This window comes from Octopus bimaculoides, chromosome 25, assembly GCF_046866305.1.
Source record: "Octopus bimaculoides isolate indiv1 chromosome 25, ASM4686630v1, whole genome shotgun sequence".
NCBI lineage: Eukaryota > Metazoa > Mollusca > Cephalopoda > Octopoda > Octopodidae > Octopus > Octopus bimaculoides.
In genome coordinates, this window is record NC_142952.1 from 13,745,217 (window position 1) to 13,762,842 (window position 17,626).

Sequence of the window (17,626 nt, forward strand, 5' to 3'; positions counted from 1 at the left end):
TTCGTTCCTTTGAAATTTAAATTTGTAATGAAACAAGTTGATTTCATTCGAGGCGATGACTACTGACCGAGACCTTTGGAAATGTGCTGTGCGTGAGAAGACCCGGCAAGCCAAGTAAGATCGTTGCCAGTGCCCCTGGACTGGCTCTTGTGCGGGTGGCACATAAGATGCACCATTTTGAGCGTGGCCGTTGCCAGTACCGCCTGACTGGCCTTCGTAGGATTTTCGAGCGAGATCGTTGCCAGTGCCCCTGGACTGGCTTGTGTGGGTGGCACATAAAAGACACCATTTCGAGCGTGGCCGTTGCCAGTATCGCCTGACTGGCCTTCGTGCAGGTGACACGTAAAAGCACCTACTACACTCTCTGAGTGGTTGGCGTTAGGAAGGGCATCCAGCTGTAGAAACTCTGCCAAATTTAGATTGGAGCCTTGTGTTGCCATCCGGTTTCACCAGTCCTCAGTCAAATCGTCCAACCCATGCTAGCATGGAAAGCGGACGTTAAACGATGATGATGATGATATATATATTATTTTTAAACAATTATGTTGTTGACAGTGACTTTGAAATTTTGGCCACCTCTACCATCATTTGGTGATGGCTTAGCAGGCTGAAACTTCGAAGTCACTATCAACAACATTCTTGTTTAAGAATAACAAATTTGTACTCTACAAAAGTATAGAGTAACCCATCAGATTAATGTAAAATTGTTTGCATTATAACTGAACATAAAACCCATTAAAATATATATATACACATACATACATGCATGTATATGTATATGTGTGTGTGTATATACACACACACACAAATATACTTGCATATATACACAAGCACACACATATATTACTGCTTATGGATTATATAAATAGTCAGAATGTTACCATTGATTTTATGCTGACTATTGCACCTAAGCAATATTGACAAGTCTGACTATATGGGCCAGAAGTGCATAGCCACTTTTACATCTAAATGAAAGGCAGTTGCATATCAACACAGCTTCCTTCCACTTGTTTACAGTGTTTAAAAACCTTGTAAAGGATGTCAGTAAGAGGATCTTGAATCTACCCTCTAATATAGTGGCCTACAACTATAACAAGGCTGTAGCAGCTAGTGTTTTTAAAAACCACATAACATATATGCCCAGCCCTAACCAGAGAAAAAACACTATGGAAAAGTCATGTGGTTCTCCTCTACTTCTTACTCAATAACAAAAAGCTTGAGAGGGGCCTTCTTTAGATTAGTGAATATGCATTTTACACAGGACCACAAGTATAGGAAAATGTTCAATAAACATAACTCAAGGGTTTCATTCAGCAGTATACCTCACATGAACATATAGTTAGTATAAAATATAGTTAGTATCCCAATGCTGTGGACAAAGACAGGATGCTCATGTAGAGTGCCTAGTGAATGGTCAATGCAACACAGAAGCTGTGATCTACAAAGCAGAAGTAGTGTTGACCAATACTAATGATGTGACATATAATAAGGCAATGGATGACCACTTTAAGGCTAAGACAAATAATCACAGATCCTCTTAGAATGCAATGAAGTGCTATATTACAATACTAGCCAGCTAAATATAACAGTTAAAAGAGGAAGCAACGCCATACAAAATCAACTGGAAGTTGCTGGAATGTTCAGTGGTATAACTGAATGGAAGTAGATGCAGCTTATGCTTGGCAGAGAAGAGAATTATGCAAAAAAAATTCATATTATCTAGGCATTTTCCTAAATTTAAGAAGTGAAATTTTTGGATGCTGTCTTAAGTGTAAATTCATCTTGGTTATATCTATTTATGAACTAGGGAATGATATATACACAAACACTGCTTACCTGCTTCCATGGCTAACAATATTTAAGGGGAAACAACTCTTTTACACCCCTTGAAAATTTTTTTTTTTTTTTTACTATGTTTTGTTCCATTTCTTTTCACCACTACTAAACCAGTCTAGAGCCTATGTACTTCCATCATAAACAAGGGTATGCAATTCTGGCCAGTATGTCTGAAGAGTCATCAATATTGCCTAGTTGCAACAGGTGACTTGAAACTGATAGTATCATTCTAACCATTTATATACAATAGCCAATATACTGCTTGACAATATATAAAAACAGAACTGTACTTTTACTTATATTGAGTATGCTTTTTCCAACTAATTGATTATATATATATATATATATATATATATATATATATATATATATATATATATAAAATTGACCTCAGTGGGATTTGAACTCAGAACTTAAAGAGTTGGAAGAAATGCTGCTAAGTATTTTGTCCAACACACTAAAGACTCTGCCAACTTGCTGCTTAGACAATAATAATAATCATCATCCTTCTTACTAAAGGAAAATTTAAACAAAAGCAGTTTTCTTTACTAAATCCCTTCAGACAAAATGATAACACTATGTTGTTTAGATGGTGACACTACTTAATATATATATATCTATATTAAGTATTTACCTTTGTGTGGAGAGTGACCATTAATTTAAATAAGTAATTGGTGGAATAAACAAAGAATTTTGATATTAAAACATCTTTGTATAAAATTATATCAAAAAATAGTATTATATAATATATTATCACTAATATATCTAAATTATTCTTTTTTAAGAACGGCGAATCTTGAAGCAAATAGAGCTATCAATAATAACATGTTAATATTGGGATAAAAACTTTTTGGTTAGAAAAAAGTTGAAGGATTCCAGTGGAACTTAAATTCATGTCTCCTGTAAACTTGCATATGTCCATGAGCAGCCTTTGATTTTTTCTATTGGTTAGACTCATAACCATAAGATTGTGGTTTCAATTTCTGGACTGGGTGATGTGTTATGTTTTTGAGCAAAACACTTCATTTCATGCTGCTCTAGTCCAGTCAGCAGGCAAAAAGGAGTAACCCTGTGATAGTCTGGCATCCTGTCCAGGTGGGGAATAAATACACCATGGAAACCAACCCTATGACTCTATATAATTTAGAAAGGATTTTTATCCTTTTCTTTTCATTCATAGCTCTATTTGCTTCAAGATTCACCATTCCTAAAAAGGAATTATTTTCCATTCTTGAAATTTCTAACAACAATATTTAAATTCATTGTAATTATATTGAAGTTATTCAATGGGCAACCTATGCGAGACACAACTTTTGGATGCAATTAAAAAACTACTTTCAATTTGTATTTTAAAATGTAACAAATAATATTGTAATGACCTTGGATTGTATAATAAGCCTTTCTACTGTAGGCACAACACCTGAAAGTTTGGGGAAAGGGGCTAGTCAATTACATCGACCCCAATGCTCAACTGGTATTTATTTTATTGACCCCAAAATAATGAAAGGTAAAGTTGACCTTGGTGGAATTTGAACTCAGAATGTAAAGACGGATGAAATGCTGCTAAGCAGTTTGCCTGGCATGCTAACCATTCTGCCAGCTTGCCATCTTAAAGAAGTGTAAATGATCATGGGGAAGTGCAGCAAACCACCACAAACAACCTTCAAAACAAGACTTTATCTGAAGAAGGTTATGATTTCAATTTGGTGGAATTGGAAGGGTGCTGTCTTTTATGAGCTTCTTCTCATGGACAGGACCATCGATTCAGATGTGTACTGAGACCAGCTGGATAAATTAAATGCAGCTATCTACCAGAAGCACCCAGCACTTGCTGATTGTAAATGCATTGCCTTTCATCATGACATTGCCAGATTGTATGCTACTTTACAGGTACAGCAGAAGTTACTGGAGTTTGGCTGGGAAGTTTTGCTATACTCTTCATATTCACTTAATCTTGTACCTTTAGATTTCCACCTGTTTCAGTCTCTTCACAGCTTTTTGAATGGACAGACCTTCAATTCTGAAGAGAATGTAAAAATTCACCTAGAAGAGATTTCGCCCGTAAAGACAGGAAATTCATTAAACAGGGAAAATGAATCTGCCCACAAAGTGGCAGAAGATACTAGACCAAAACAGTAGTCATGTCACTGATTGAATAAATTACTTTGTGTTTAAAACTTGTATCTTATTTTCACTTAAAACAGAAAACAAGCCAAACAGACTTTTTGGCTAATCTAATATAAAAGGAAAGTAATATAAACAACATGAGATATATATGTGTGTGTTACAAATTAATTAAACACACTAAATCAAAGAATAACACATGCTGTATATGCATGTTCTTAATTAATTAATTTGTTAAACACTAAAACAATGTATATCTACTCTGAGATAATGCATTGTGGGAAATTTTTCTAATTTTTTTTTTAACTAAGACAACTGTAACAGAAATACAAATGATTTTCTTCTTCAAAAACACCAAAAAAAAAAAGGTTGTTATTCAACAAAATTTTCTCAAAGTTATTCCACCAATTGAATTAATTTGGAAATGGGGTGTGGTTATTAAGGTTGACTACATTCTGCTATTTGGTGTGTAAACCTGTAAACAGATGCAAACTATAATTTAGTTCCAATATAAAAAGACTGGGGGTAGGGGGGATAGGATGTAGTATTGGTAGGGAGCTATTTATAATGTTGTGATCTAGGATTGTAGCAATTTGCATATTTTAAAAAGGTGCTTGTAAGAAAACATAGTCTGACGTTTAGCAATCAGCTGCAACTGAGCAGTAGTAGTAGTAATAATAATAGTAGCACCTCCTCCGTTATTATCCTCCAATGATGCGTTGCTTTGAGCCTTCTGAATTTTGCGGCTAGCCGCCTGCGACTTTGTCCGCTTCAGTTCTGGGTGTGGATGCTGTTTCTTTTGTTTTGGGCTGGGACTGGGAGAAGCAGCTTCTATCTAAAATTAAGTGAAAAAAAATTCAAGCAAGGCATTAATGAAAGCTATTATTAGCGAAACCCTGCTTCGTTAATTGTTTAACTAAACCCATAAATATTGCTACCACCACCACCACCGCCACAACTAATTACCTTTATAGTCATCAAATAAGCCAAACACAGAAAGAAATACTGATAACCAGCTAAAGGAGCGGCTTTCAGCGGACAGTTACATTTTTAAGCATTCCTATTTAGGGGTCCAAACCTGAATACCCTGTTGATTAACAATTAATCTAATTTCCCATTTTTTTGTGTTTTTACATGATTAAACCAATTTCTTGTGTATTCAGAATTTAAGAAAATATCTTACTTAAAATTTGGACAGGAATTTCAAAACACTAATCAAATATTTTTAACTATCTGTATATGACTTCAAAAAAAAAAAAAAGAGATAAATATTCAGGGGACTACTTTAATATGGAGATTATTGGGAGCATATATACATATGCACACATTATATGTAATATTTAAATACTTTATATTGTATGCCATTGCCAAAATCCCACCCCCACCAAAAAATGGTGAATTAATTTTTAAGAAAACTTAAATCTCTGATGGCTGACAGCCACAATTCTATATTGTATCAAATTGATAATTATCAAGAAAATCAATAGAATAATTATCAATAAAATCATAATCTAATTATACTATATTTTTTTAATTAAGTAGCTGAACTAATTATCTATCCATCTTCTTAAAATTTTTCTTTGAAGTGAAATCCACTAACTACACCTCCACCCATGCTGTGGATAAAAAAGAGCGGGACATTATTATTAAAGTAAAGTTATTTCCCTTCAATTCAACTAACTCCCACCATCTCCGTTTTAATCTAAGAAGCATTGGAATCTTCCATTATTTACACTTTTATCTTAAAATTACTAGTATATTTCAAAAACTGCTAAAAGAAAAACTAAAATGGAGGCAGAAAGAATGAAGCTATTCTTATGAATCTCCATCAATTACTGTTTAGTATGAGATATTTTCTTGAGTGAAACCACCTCCACACAATGGAACAAACATTGCTAAACATAACATTAAAATTGCATAACAAAATAACTAGTATACATTTTCCGAATGCAGCCCAAACTACAAATTTGTGAATATAATTATGTAATGGCTTTGTTGCTTATGTAATCCATCATAAACTAGGAATGTTGGCTGACAATTAGGAAGAAGAGAATGGATTTTATCAGGTTTTGAAAGAAACTGGTTTGTTTCTATGAGTAATTGTTTTAGCCTGTTGGTTGTGATACCAAGGAAAGAAATATAAAGGCTGATAAAGGAGGCAATTGTTTCCCAACTAGTTATATATATATATATATATATATATATATTACACTTTTACAAGAAGTGGGGTGACGCTGACTTCAAAGAATCAGTCTGCTAGGCTTTGTCAGACTGTTATATATATATATATATACGCTTTGTTTTTGTAATGGGTTTGGAAGATTCTTGATGTGAATTCACATGTTGAAACAAATCTTGTTGTCTTGGGAGTGTTACTACACCAATAGTAATAAACACACACAGCAGCAGATGTGCTTATTAGTATTGGTATAATGACTCTCCTAAGACACAAGATATATATCTATATACATGTGTGTATATATACACTATGTATATATATATATATATATATATATATATATATATATATATAATGCGTAAGTGGGTGTTTAGAGATAAAAAAAGATAAAGATGTTGAGCTAAGCTTTTTTTGTTGGGTGGGAGGGATATTTTTTGTGTAGTGGGTGGATTAAAAAAAAGTTAATATTTATTACCCCCATAAGTAACATAGCTGTTCCCTTATGAAAGAGATAAACGGGCAGTTGTCTTCTGCTATGTGTGACTTACTGGAGGACAAAACCACAGAATTAGCTTATATAAGTACTACTATATGGGTAATCAGTTTGGTTAGTGGCAAAGCAGGTACATGCATCGACTACCAACAGCTGCTATGTAAGCAAACAGTCACCTGCCAATGGGATGGGGAGGTCAAAACCTGCATGCACGTCTAAGGCCTTTGGTGCTATTAGTACAAGTAAACTAGGATTAGAAGAGTGGTTAAACTTATCGCAATTCTTGCTATGACAAGCAATAGGTGGCGCTCTCACCCTGAAAAAAGGAGGAAAGTCAAGCGGTGAATAAATTTAGCAAGCATAAAAACTGTAGTCACCTTCAAGTTCAACTATATTTCACAACATACCTACAAACAGTCCCTTGAATATTTCACTTCGGCTCATGTGTCTTTTGTGAGACGATTCATTTTCCTTTGTGAGATCAATTACATCAACTTTGCCAATATCACCGAAACGTCGAGGGGGCTTATATTTACGAGTATCATGTCCTACATCAAGCAAGCTGCCTTTCACTTTAATCGATAAGGCTTTCAGACTGGAGCTCATTTTTCGTAGTATTGATGTTTCTGAGTCTTTGCAATTGGCACCGGGACTAGTAATATTGGTGTCGGGAATAGATTGGGTTAAATTTACATCTGAGTAAGCTTCCCTTGATATACAATTGCGATTTTCATGAAGGTTTCGACTAGATGAACTACTACAAAATACAGAATCATCATCTTTAGGAGAGTTCCGTTTTCTAATATTAGACTCTGATGGGGAGCGTTTTATTGGCGTCACAGCCTCACTTGGTTTAGGCAGTTTGTTTGATTTTGTTCGATGTGGTACCGTCTTCACTGGTGGCATTACATGAAAGCTGACTGATTCTTCAGTCTGCGATTCACTCCGTTCTGTTTCTACCTCAATTATTGTCCAAGTCTCGTTGTTGTCTTTTGTGCTGTCAGTTTTTTCGCAAATCGACTCACTTGATAAGTAGCTTTTGGTAGTCATCGGAGTTGGTTCAATGGCTACTTGAGGTGTTTGTGTGTGGGGGAGGTGGTGCACCAGCTGCTGCTCCTCCTCCTCCTCACCACCACAGGGAGTAGAGCCACTACTCACAGGCCGAGGATGACTTGCCAGGGGGAGGAGGGACTGGAAAATAAGGGAGTAGTGTACAAACTAAAATGCAAATTAGGAAAAAAGAAAATTAAGATGAAAAAGGATAAAAAAAAAATAAAACAGACAACAAATGCATAGATTAGAAAATTATCTAAAAATTGAAAAAGAAAGCAAATGTTTTCATGAGAAGCTGTCAATTAGAAATATAGTTGTTCCCAAATAATAATATAACACACCTTAGGAATACTTCATTATGGTGCTGTTTCATTTATTTTAATTAATTTGTTTGTTAATTGAATACAAGTAAAGTTGTTAAATGTGTGTGATGGAGACTGAAGATATAAAAATATGATACTGGAATTAGCATAGGATACAGCTGGATAAATGCAGTCTTAATGAAATCCAAGTGGGTCTTGTCTGAGATATGAAGATTTATGGAACAACACGGGTGCAAGAAACTCTCTTTGAAACCATGTAGTTGTAGATTTGGATATAACTGCACAGCACCTTGAGCAAGTGTCTTCTACTATAGCCTCAAGTTGATCAATGCCTTGTGGATGAAATTTGGTAGATGGTAACTATGTGGATGCCTATCATATATGTTTGTGCAAGTACATATGTGTACATACATACATACATACATACATATATATATATATATATATATATATATATATATATATATGCACACACATACATATGTACAGGCATACAAACATACATATATATATATATATATATATATATATATATATATATATATATATATATATGTATAGTTGTGAAGCACAAGATATATTCATACATTGAGGAGGAAATAATAATTAGTGCATGGAACAAAAATACTTTTGGTACTTATTTCATCTGAGTCAGCCAGACTTGCACTTGTTACTCTTCCCACTAAAAATACGGTGAACCAATGATTGGCACATTGGGAACCTTTAGCCAATGAAGCTGTTGTTCGCAAACACAAACTGTGATATATGCAGAAAAACAAACAAACAAAACAAACCAAAACTACAGATGGTTCAAAAACACCAAATTATATCAATATTTAACCAAGACATGTGGCTTAGTAGTTAGGGTATTCAGCTCACGGTTGTAAGGTTGTGAGTTCAAAATCTGGTGGCACATTGTGTCCTTGAGCAAGACACTTTATTTCACATTGCTCCAGTTCACTCAGCTGGCAAAAATGAGGAGTACCTGTACTTCAAAGGGTCAGCCTTGTCACATTCTATGTCATGCTAAGAACTACGTTAAGGGTACACATGTCTGTGGAATGCTCAGCCACTTGCATGTTAATTTCATGAGCCGGCTAATCCGTTCTTCAGATCAACTGGAACCCTTGCTGTCATAACTGACAGAGTGCTACTTAACCAATTAAGTGAACACAGTCAAATAATTTAATTAAACAAAAGTGACCTTGAGATAAGCACTAAACTCCCAAGGTTATATTTACAGTAAGTGAAGACTGTAAAGGATATGAAAGATTAATATATGCAGTATGCATATTTTAATCTGTTTTGAAGCTCATGTAAGAGATATAGAAATGAGAATTAAATTGTTGATAGAGTAGATTAATAAATATATTAATCAGTTTTACTAATCGATAATCTGACAGTTCAATGTTGTTGAATTGAAAGGTTAACAACAATAGTTACACTGGTTGAAACTTTTCATGTGTTTCATACTTTCTAAATTTGAACTTTTGTGGTATTGATTGCTGATGTAATTGTTTTTCAATATTATTGCTTTCCTATAAAACACTTGAAATTGATTGAGATTACACAAAGTCAAAACAATCTGACTTTATCATGAAGGCTGAATGAAGTTTGACAATTATTAATATCACTTTCCTACATTTTCAAACAGCTGTTGATATTTTCTATACAAACAAGTATTAGATTATGGTTATAAAAAAAAAAAAAAACACAAAGAAAACACTGAAAAAAAAAAAAGTAAACAAAAACCCCATCCCAACCTTCTATCATTGTTTTCCAGTCAGTATCTTAACTTATCTGTTCTTTCTCAAAGTATTTTTTCTGAAACTAATTTTTTTTCAAGTTCATTTTTCTAATTTTGAGATAATTCTCGAAATATATGCATTTTAGAGAAAAATGTATGAACACAAACAAAATAAAGAGAACAGGGTTTTTAAAAGAGTGATTCAGTGAATATATACATATATATAATTATATATATATGAAGGAATAAGCAAGCATGTGAAACAGAAGTGTTGCATTCTTGCATTCTGAATGTATAAGAAATCCAATTCTAAACTAATAAAAATTATTCCAAAGAGTTTCTTAAAGTGCAAAACATTATGATAAAGAGTACATATGAACAAAAAAGAAAAGTATGTATTAACATATCAATAAGTTTTACACCAGCAGTATTATACTGGCAGCGCAGAATTATTGTACTGAGTTTTCTCAAAAGCTTATATCATTAAGATATAATAAATTAAAAATTTTAATTTGTTGAGCGTCTATGAATTATGAACCAAATATTTCAAACATGTTATCAGTTAATAATTTTTCTTATTTTCTATTTATGTATTTATAAAGCCAAAAACCAAATTAAGAGTTCTATCATTTGAAATAGATACTATACAGAGTTGGCTAGAATCAAGCCATCTACACACGTACATGGAATTTGGTGAGAAAGAAAAAAATTAACTGATCATTTCTCTGGTTTAACAGCAATTAAGATTTATATATTGCCCCAAACAAAAATTACATAAGCAAGCTTATAAAGAGCAAATATGAAATCAGTGGTTTAAAAAATAACAAAGAAATATAAAAAAGTGTGATTTGATAAAGTGCAATAAATAGCTAAAATAAATAGACAGGTAATTAATAGAATTAAAAAAATATCGAAAAGAAATAAATGTTTCATAATTCATGCTGACTGCTATAGAATAAATGAAAAGAAATTTAAATAAATCTCTAACAACATTCAGATCAAGAACTGCAAGATTTTAAAACAAATCCAAGCACTATGAACAAAAATGAAATTAAAAAAAGCAAGGGTCGGAGGATGTACAAAGGGTAGGGTAACATATACATACATATACATATATATATATACATACATATATATATATGTATATTATATGCACACACAGAGTTGCGTATGTACACATGTACATTCCCATTTTTGTGTATATCAATGGAAAAAAGACAAGGGTTTGTGGAAGTTAGTTCTTGGGAAGCTGGGAATATAAATAACGTTCAGAGTAGCAATACAAACTACACAGTCCAAACTGCCATTGAAGAATTGCTTAAATCTTCTATCTTCAGCAATCCTTAGAAACCTGCTATCAGCATGAGGCTGACTACCAATAAAATGCTGAGAAATAACATCAGTTCTTAGCTGCCTTGATAAAGGGATGATGTTTTTTCAAATAATTTTTGAATTGTGATTTGGGTACTGTTATTATTAACTTGCTAACATATAGCTAAAGGACATATTTATATAAAATAGATTTTGTTTTAGAAATAGGCATTTATATTTGATAGACTGTTCCAGGTGTTAAAATTAGGAATCCTTTGTGAAATATATTGTTTGGCTCCCCAAATTGAATTCTTTGATTTAATATAAAAATTGTAATTTAGACAAATTTCAGGATACAACATTTACCCATTGCATAATTAGAGTGGAATCATATTTTAAGAGATACTGTAAAATTAAAACTATTATCATAACATTTAACATTATACTGAACAAAGCTAAAATTGAGTTAAAGAGACATAAATTTAACTGAAAAATAAACATTAATTTATGAATGGTATATAATATTATGATTCCAATATCTGTTTGGATTATTATTTTTATTTAAAGAATAATATATTTAAGAAGAAATATAAACTTGAAATATGAAAATATAAAGAGATTTTGTAAAATTTAAAGAAAACTTAAAGCAATGTATATTAAATTGTAAAGAAAGATTTGAGAAAATATATGTATATTTTAAAACAATGTAAGTTTTCTAAAAGATTTCTCTAGCATTAGATAAGAATTTTTATTAATATATAAATAACATTATTTAGATAAGATAATGTCAAGAATGTTTCTACAGATAGGTCATCTTGTTTTTATAGTTAGAATTATTCAATTAGAGCAAAGGTTACCAAAATATCAATAATATATTATAATCTACGTTACACTATGCAATACAGATGTGATGTCATTAACAATTGATGTTGTTATTGTGTTGATATTATAAAAAACTAATACATCTAAATAGAAAAAAAAGAAAACCAACAAAATGTTGAGTAATTTAATGCTTAATTTCATAAGATCAATTAATCAGATTATGTACAGACAATTTAGAATTTTGGTAAATTTGTAATTTTGAATTTTTCTGCTGGAAAAATATGAAATTTTTGTCAAAATGAAGAGTTGGCATCACCAAAACTTTATCTTTATTTCTAGGTCAAGAAGATTTAGATTTATTTGAACAAATAATCATTACTATTTTAATGGTATTTTTTCTTTTATAGCAGAGATTAAACTTGAGAATTTCATAACTTAAGAAATTAATTAAATAATTTTGAAGTTTGTCAAACTTTTGATTGGCAGTATCAGAGAGAGTTAACATACTCTGGATATTTAAAGTTTATAAATGTTAACACTCTCAGATTATATATATGTATATATATATATATATATATATATATATATATATATATATATATATATATATAATAGAAAAAGTAGAGGCTTTAAAGGGTATGCCTGTTGCAATACCATTCATTGGTCAGGAAAAAAAAATGAACCTTATGCTGCCAGCAGGTTGAATTGACTTTCCTTTGTGGAATCATTCATATCTTTGGTCTTTGCAAACAATTCTTGGACCAAATGTCAGAATCTACATTTTCTTCAGGTGACAATATCTTTTGGTTAATATTCCCAGAACTTGTAATGGGTTTGATTTTAAATATAAACAGCTAAGTTCATGCCCAATACACATTATTACACATAAATGACAATAGCTCTGATCAATTTTCTTAGGACTTTTTCCTTTTTTTTTTAGCTTGAAAACAAGATAGAAATAATTATTTTTCCTTTAAATCTATTACTTTTCATTAACAAACATAAAAAATAAGTATCTTGGTAAATAATGACTATTACATAGCCTAACCTTTGATAAAAGGTCAATAGAACACATAACAATGAAGGTTACTAGGAAAATGGAAGAAAAAAAAATGACGAAGGATCAAGACATAACTGAAAAGTAATTTACAAAATGCCAACTATTCTGACCAAATACTTCACTGGCAACAAAGAAAGTAAAAAAAAATAAATAAAAAATTACCATAATAAAGTATAAAATTAGCAAAGTAACAATGCTCAGAAAATTTGTAAAAGTAAATCTTTAAGAAACATTTGTATCTGGTTTCAAAAGAACGACAAAATTCTAGAAATCATACAGTTCTAATGTGTATTGACATTCTGCATAATTCTGAAAGCTAATATCTTTGAATATCTTCTCAAATTAATTGTCTAATTACAAAATGAAAGGATTGAGAAGTTCAATAATTTATTTTTGTAAGGATGTGTTTCCTTTAGGTTTAGAGAAAAAAATGTTTAGATCTTCAAAGTAATTAAAATAAAATTACAAAATAACTAGGCAATTATTTATTGATTCAAACCCAAATTATCATATTCTTTGATATTTATGTAATTTTTTAAATAATGTTTACCAGGAAACCCCACCCCACCCCACCAAATGTAAAGACATTCCTTTCTCAGAAGCAAATGTCTTGAAAAAAAAGTTTATAAATTGATAATGAAATTCTATTACTGATGCTTTTTTGAAATATTTGTTTCATAAAAACTTAGATAAGTTTTAATAACATTTATTTCTAAATGTTTACCTGCTTTGAAACTTGATAAATTTGATTAAATTATCTGTAGAAACTCTTAATTACATCATCTCAATTAGAACTATGTTAAATCTTCCTTAAAGTTAATAATGAAACAATAATTTTTGGTATTTGCCTGATTTTCATTGTTCTGTGTAGCATATTATTCTCAGTCTCTGCTATATAAAATATGTCATTTTGACAAATACTTTTATTAGGTCCTTCATCTTGATGTTAACCTCTTCACAGGTGCATCAATTTGCAATGTTCAATACCCAGACAATTGTTAACACTTGCTAAGCACCAGGTAATAGTGGATCAAATTAACGACACCTTGTACAGTTGTTACCTGGTACATGGCAATGGCTGTGGTATTAAAAGCACATTGCAAATTGGAGTCTAGATGAGGGGAAAGGGGGAGGGAGGGGAGATACATAGATAGATAGATGAATGGGTAGGGAGAGAGAGAAAGAGAGTGAGAGGGAGAGAAAGGGAGAAATTTCCATTACTAACATTGAGATGTAGGACCACTGGAATTTCAAAGTAAGAAATTTAGTTGAAACTGATGTGTCTGTTAGACAACAAAAGTTAGTTGATACAGCCAGAAGAACAATGAAAACCATTTGTGTGTTTGTATGTGTGTGTGGAGAGAGAGAGAGAGAAAGAGAGAGAGAGAGAAACTAATGTTTGAAATGTTACATGTAATAATAATAAGAAATGGTCATTAAAATGAAGTATATTTATGATTAGTGTTATTAAACTTTCCTCAGTTTCATGGATATCAATTAACTGTAAACTAATTAGAAGTTAAATATTTATCAAAGCGAGATAATTTAAGAGTGAAAATTAAATACAAAATTATTTCTAATTGTTGTTATATTTAAATTGATAGCATTAACAAATCAAATACGTTTTATTGTTTATTAGGATATTATGAGAGCGAAAATAAACTAAATATATTTACTTAGCAATATATAGAATTAGATATTTAAAAAAAACTTTTAGTTAGATTCCTTATTGTTTTGGAGTTAATTTCTTACAAAGTATTTTACTCATGAAATAATGAAGTACATAAATCAAAGGAAATATACAAATAGACATTCAAAAATGATAAGAAGCAGAATTCTTTCCAAAATTAATTGATCTTTAAATGATTTCCAAAGATAAGATAAGATTATAATATTATAAGATGATAATAATGGTTTCAAATTTTGGCACAAGGCCAGAAATTTCAGGGGAGGGGGCTAAGTCGATTGCATCAATCCCAATGTTCAACTGGTACTTATTTTATCAACCCTGAAAGGATGAATGGCAAAGCTGACCTTGGTGGAATTTGAACTCAGAACATAAAGATGGATGAAATAAACACTAAGCATTTTGCTCATCACTTTAAAGATACTATCAGCACACAATAAAAATTAAAATAATAATAATAATAATAATAATCCTTTCTACTAAAGGCATAAGGCCTGAAATTTTGAGGGAGGGGACTAGTTGATTACATTGATCTCCAGAACTGATACTCAATTTATCAACCCCGGAATGATGAAATGCATCGACCTCGATGAAATTTGAACTCAGATTGTAAAGATGGACAAAATGCTGCTAAGCATTTCACCTGGCATGCTAATGGTTCTGCCTGCTCACTGCCTTAAATAATAATAATAATAATGATAATAAAAAAAGCCTCAATGAAAAAGACAATAATTTTCTCGCTCAGAGAACAAGTTTCCTTGTTCAGAGAATTTTTTCTTCAATTTCTTTTTCATTCCCCATTCCACTATTTATCTGGTTTCAGTTTGCTTTTAGCAATATATCCCTGATGCTAATCAATGTACATTGATTACTAAGAAAGCAGTACATATATATTAAGGAAAAAACTCCCAACAAATCAAAATGAATAACCTTAGTCTTCATGAAAGAAAGTATCAAGATGTTCGCTTCTCATTACACTAATACTTAGCCATCATCTCTAACTTGGTTTCTTTCCATTTCAACGTGTTATCAATGAACAATAGTTATAAAGTGGTGGTGATGTGGGGGAGTCAGAAAATACTGTTCTGTGGTTGATACTAAAGCGTTTAGTTTCGGCTTGAAAACTGAATTAAAATATTTTCCCCTTATAAATCGAAAATAAATTATACTGTTTTTAACATAAGTAGTTTATGGGTAACCTAAGCAAGGCCGTTTATGGTTAATTGGCGAACACTTATAGACTGTACATATTTTGTTATTATTATTATAATAATTATCATCATCCTCATTTAACGTCTACTTTTCCAAGCTGGCATGGGTCAGATTGAACTTATTGAGGTAGATTTTCTACAGCTCGGTACCTTCCTGTTACCATCCTTTACCTGTTTCTAAGCATGATAATATTTTCCTATACCTATGCATGTTTTTTTGCAGAAGACTGGAAACAAACAACCTCACTTGTATCATGGTGCTGTTCATTTATAATCATCATGTGATGTCTAGACGAGAGTATAAACAAACACACACATATATGACAGACTTTTTCCAATTTCTGTCAACCCAATCTACCCACAATGCTTTGGTCAGCCTGGGTTTATAGTGGAAGATACTTGCCCAGAATGCCACACTGTGGGACTGAACCCAAGACCACATGACTGGTAAGTAGGCTTCTTCACTGGTTCACTACTTGTGTGTGTGTGTTCACTTAAAATCCTACAAGGTCCGATATTGCTTTTGAACACATCTAGATTAAGTAAATGTCTCAGTCTTCAAATATAGACAGTGTATCTAATCATGATAAATCATCATCACCAACCACCTCTGCTGATTGATATGAATAATCAAATTCTCTAGCTGAAGCTATAAAATTATTCAGTTAAACAAGTAGAAAGACATCAAGAAATATGCAGACTTGACACAAAAACAGAGGTAAATTTACACAATGAAGGTAAATTTACACTTCAAGTATTGAAAGAGCAATAAACTCTCCATCAAAGACTGAGGTGTTAATGATAATATAATTAGTTTATGCAAGATCTGTGAACGAGTGTGAAATTCGAAAACAGTGATAATAACACTAACATACATTGTTGAACTTCACATTCATACAACAAATTTAGACATAACAATGTGAATACTAGATTTGTTGTACCTTAAATTACACTGCTACTATGCAGCATAACACTTCTCATTAGTGGTTCTATGGTCGAGTAACTGAGTAAGGGTTCAGACATGGGTATTTGGTTAAGAAAATTGTATCTAAGCCGCAAGGTTTTGATCACAGTGCAAAGTATTATGGGCAACTACCAAAGCCTGAAGCTGTATAGAAGCACATCACACACACACATTTATATATATTTTATGTGAGTGCGTGTGTCTTTTTCACTTTATATTAGCGATAAATCAGTGCTTGTCACACAAATTCCACTGAGTTACAGACAATCTTGTGTCACAATCACAGCCAGAAATGTAGTAAACTAGAGATTGGTCCTTAAGAAACTTGGAATGAATTATACTATAGTTCATATATATTTCCATATAAAATACACAAAAATGATTAGCCAAGAAGTATGATCCAGGCTTGATTGAGACAAATATCATATATAATAAAATTTCTAATGTTTAATAGCCAGATTGACAATGTCATCTCATGGGAGTTAGATGAGGAAACTGGGTGTAATGATGACAATGGTGAACAGTTCTTCAATTATTGTATCTTATATTATATCTGTATTAGTAGCTAGAATTAATGTTAAAATATATATATATGTAAACCTACATAGAGGATGTACAAACAAGGCTAATTTAACTACTATAAAAACAGGAACTCCATCTGTTATGACATTGAAGGTTCCAGTTGATCTGATGAATGGAACAGCCAGCTTGTGGAATTAGCATGCAAGTGGCTGAGCACTCCACAGACACACACACACTTAATATAGCTCTCTGGGAGATTCAGTGTGACAGAATGTGACAAGATTGGTCCTTTGA

At 31.9% G+C, this 17,626-nt stretch overlaps 1 protein-coding gene across 14 annotated transcripts in view; it reads right to left on the reverse strand.

Moving 5' to 3' along the window:
• The window catches only part of LOC106876481 (syntaxin-binding protein 5), a 435,422-nt gene that overhangs the window by 50,043 nt on the left and 367,753 nt on the right, over positions 1 to 17,626 (reverse strand). For 6 of the 14 annotated variants that reach the window (XM_089341867.1, XM_089341866.1, XM_089341865.1 and 3 more), the window contains one exon: positions 4,651 to 4,795. In XM_089341867.1, the coding sequence (XP_089197993.1) occupies positions 4,651 to 4,795 (145 nt within the window). Of the gene's footprint in view, positions 1 to 4,650; positions 4,796 to 7,039; positions 7,851 to 17,626 lie in introns of all 14 variants that reach the window. The other 8 variants (XM_089341861.1, XM_089341860.1, XM_089341858.1 and 5 more) reach the window with 2 other exon arrangements.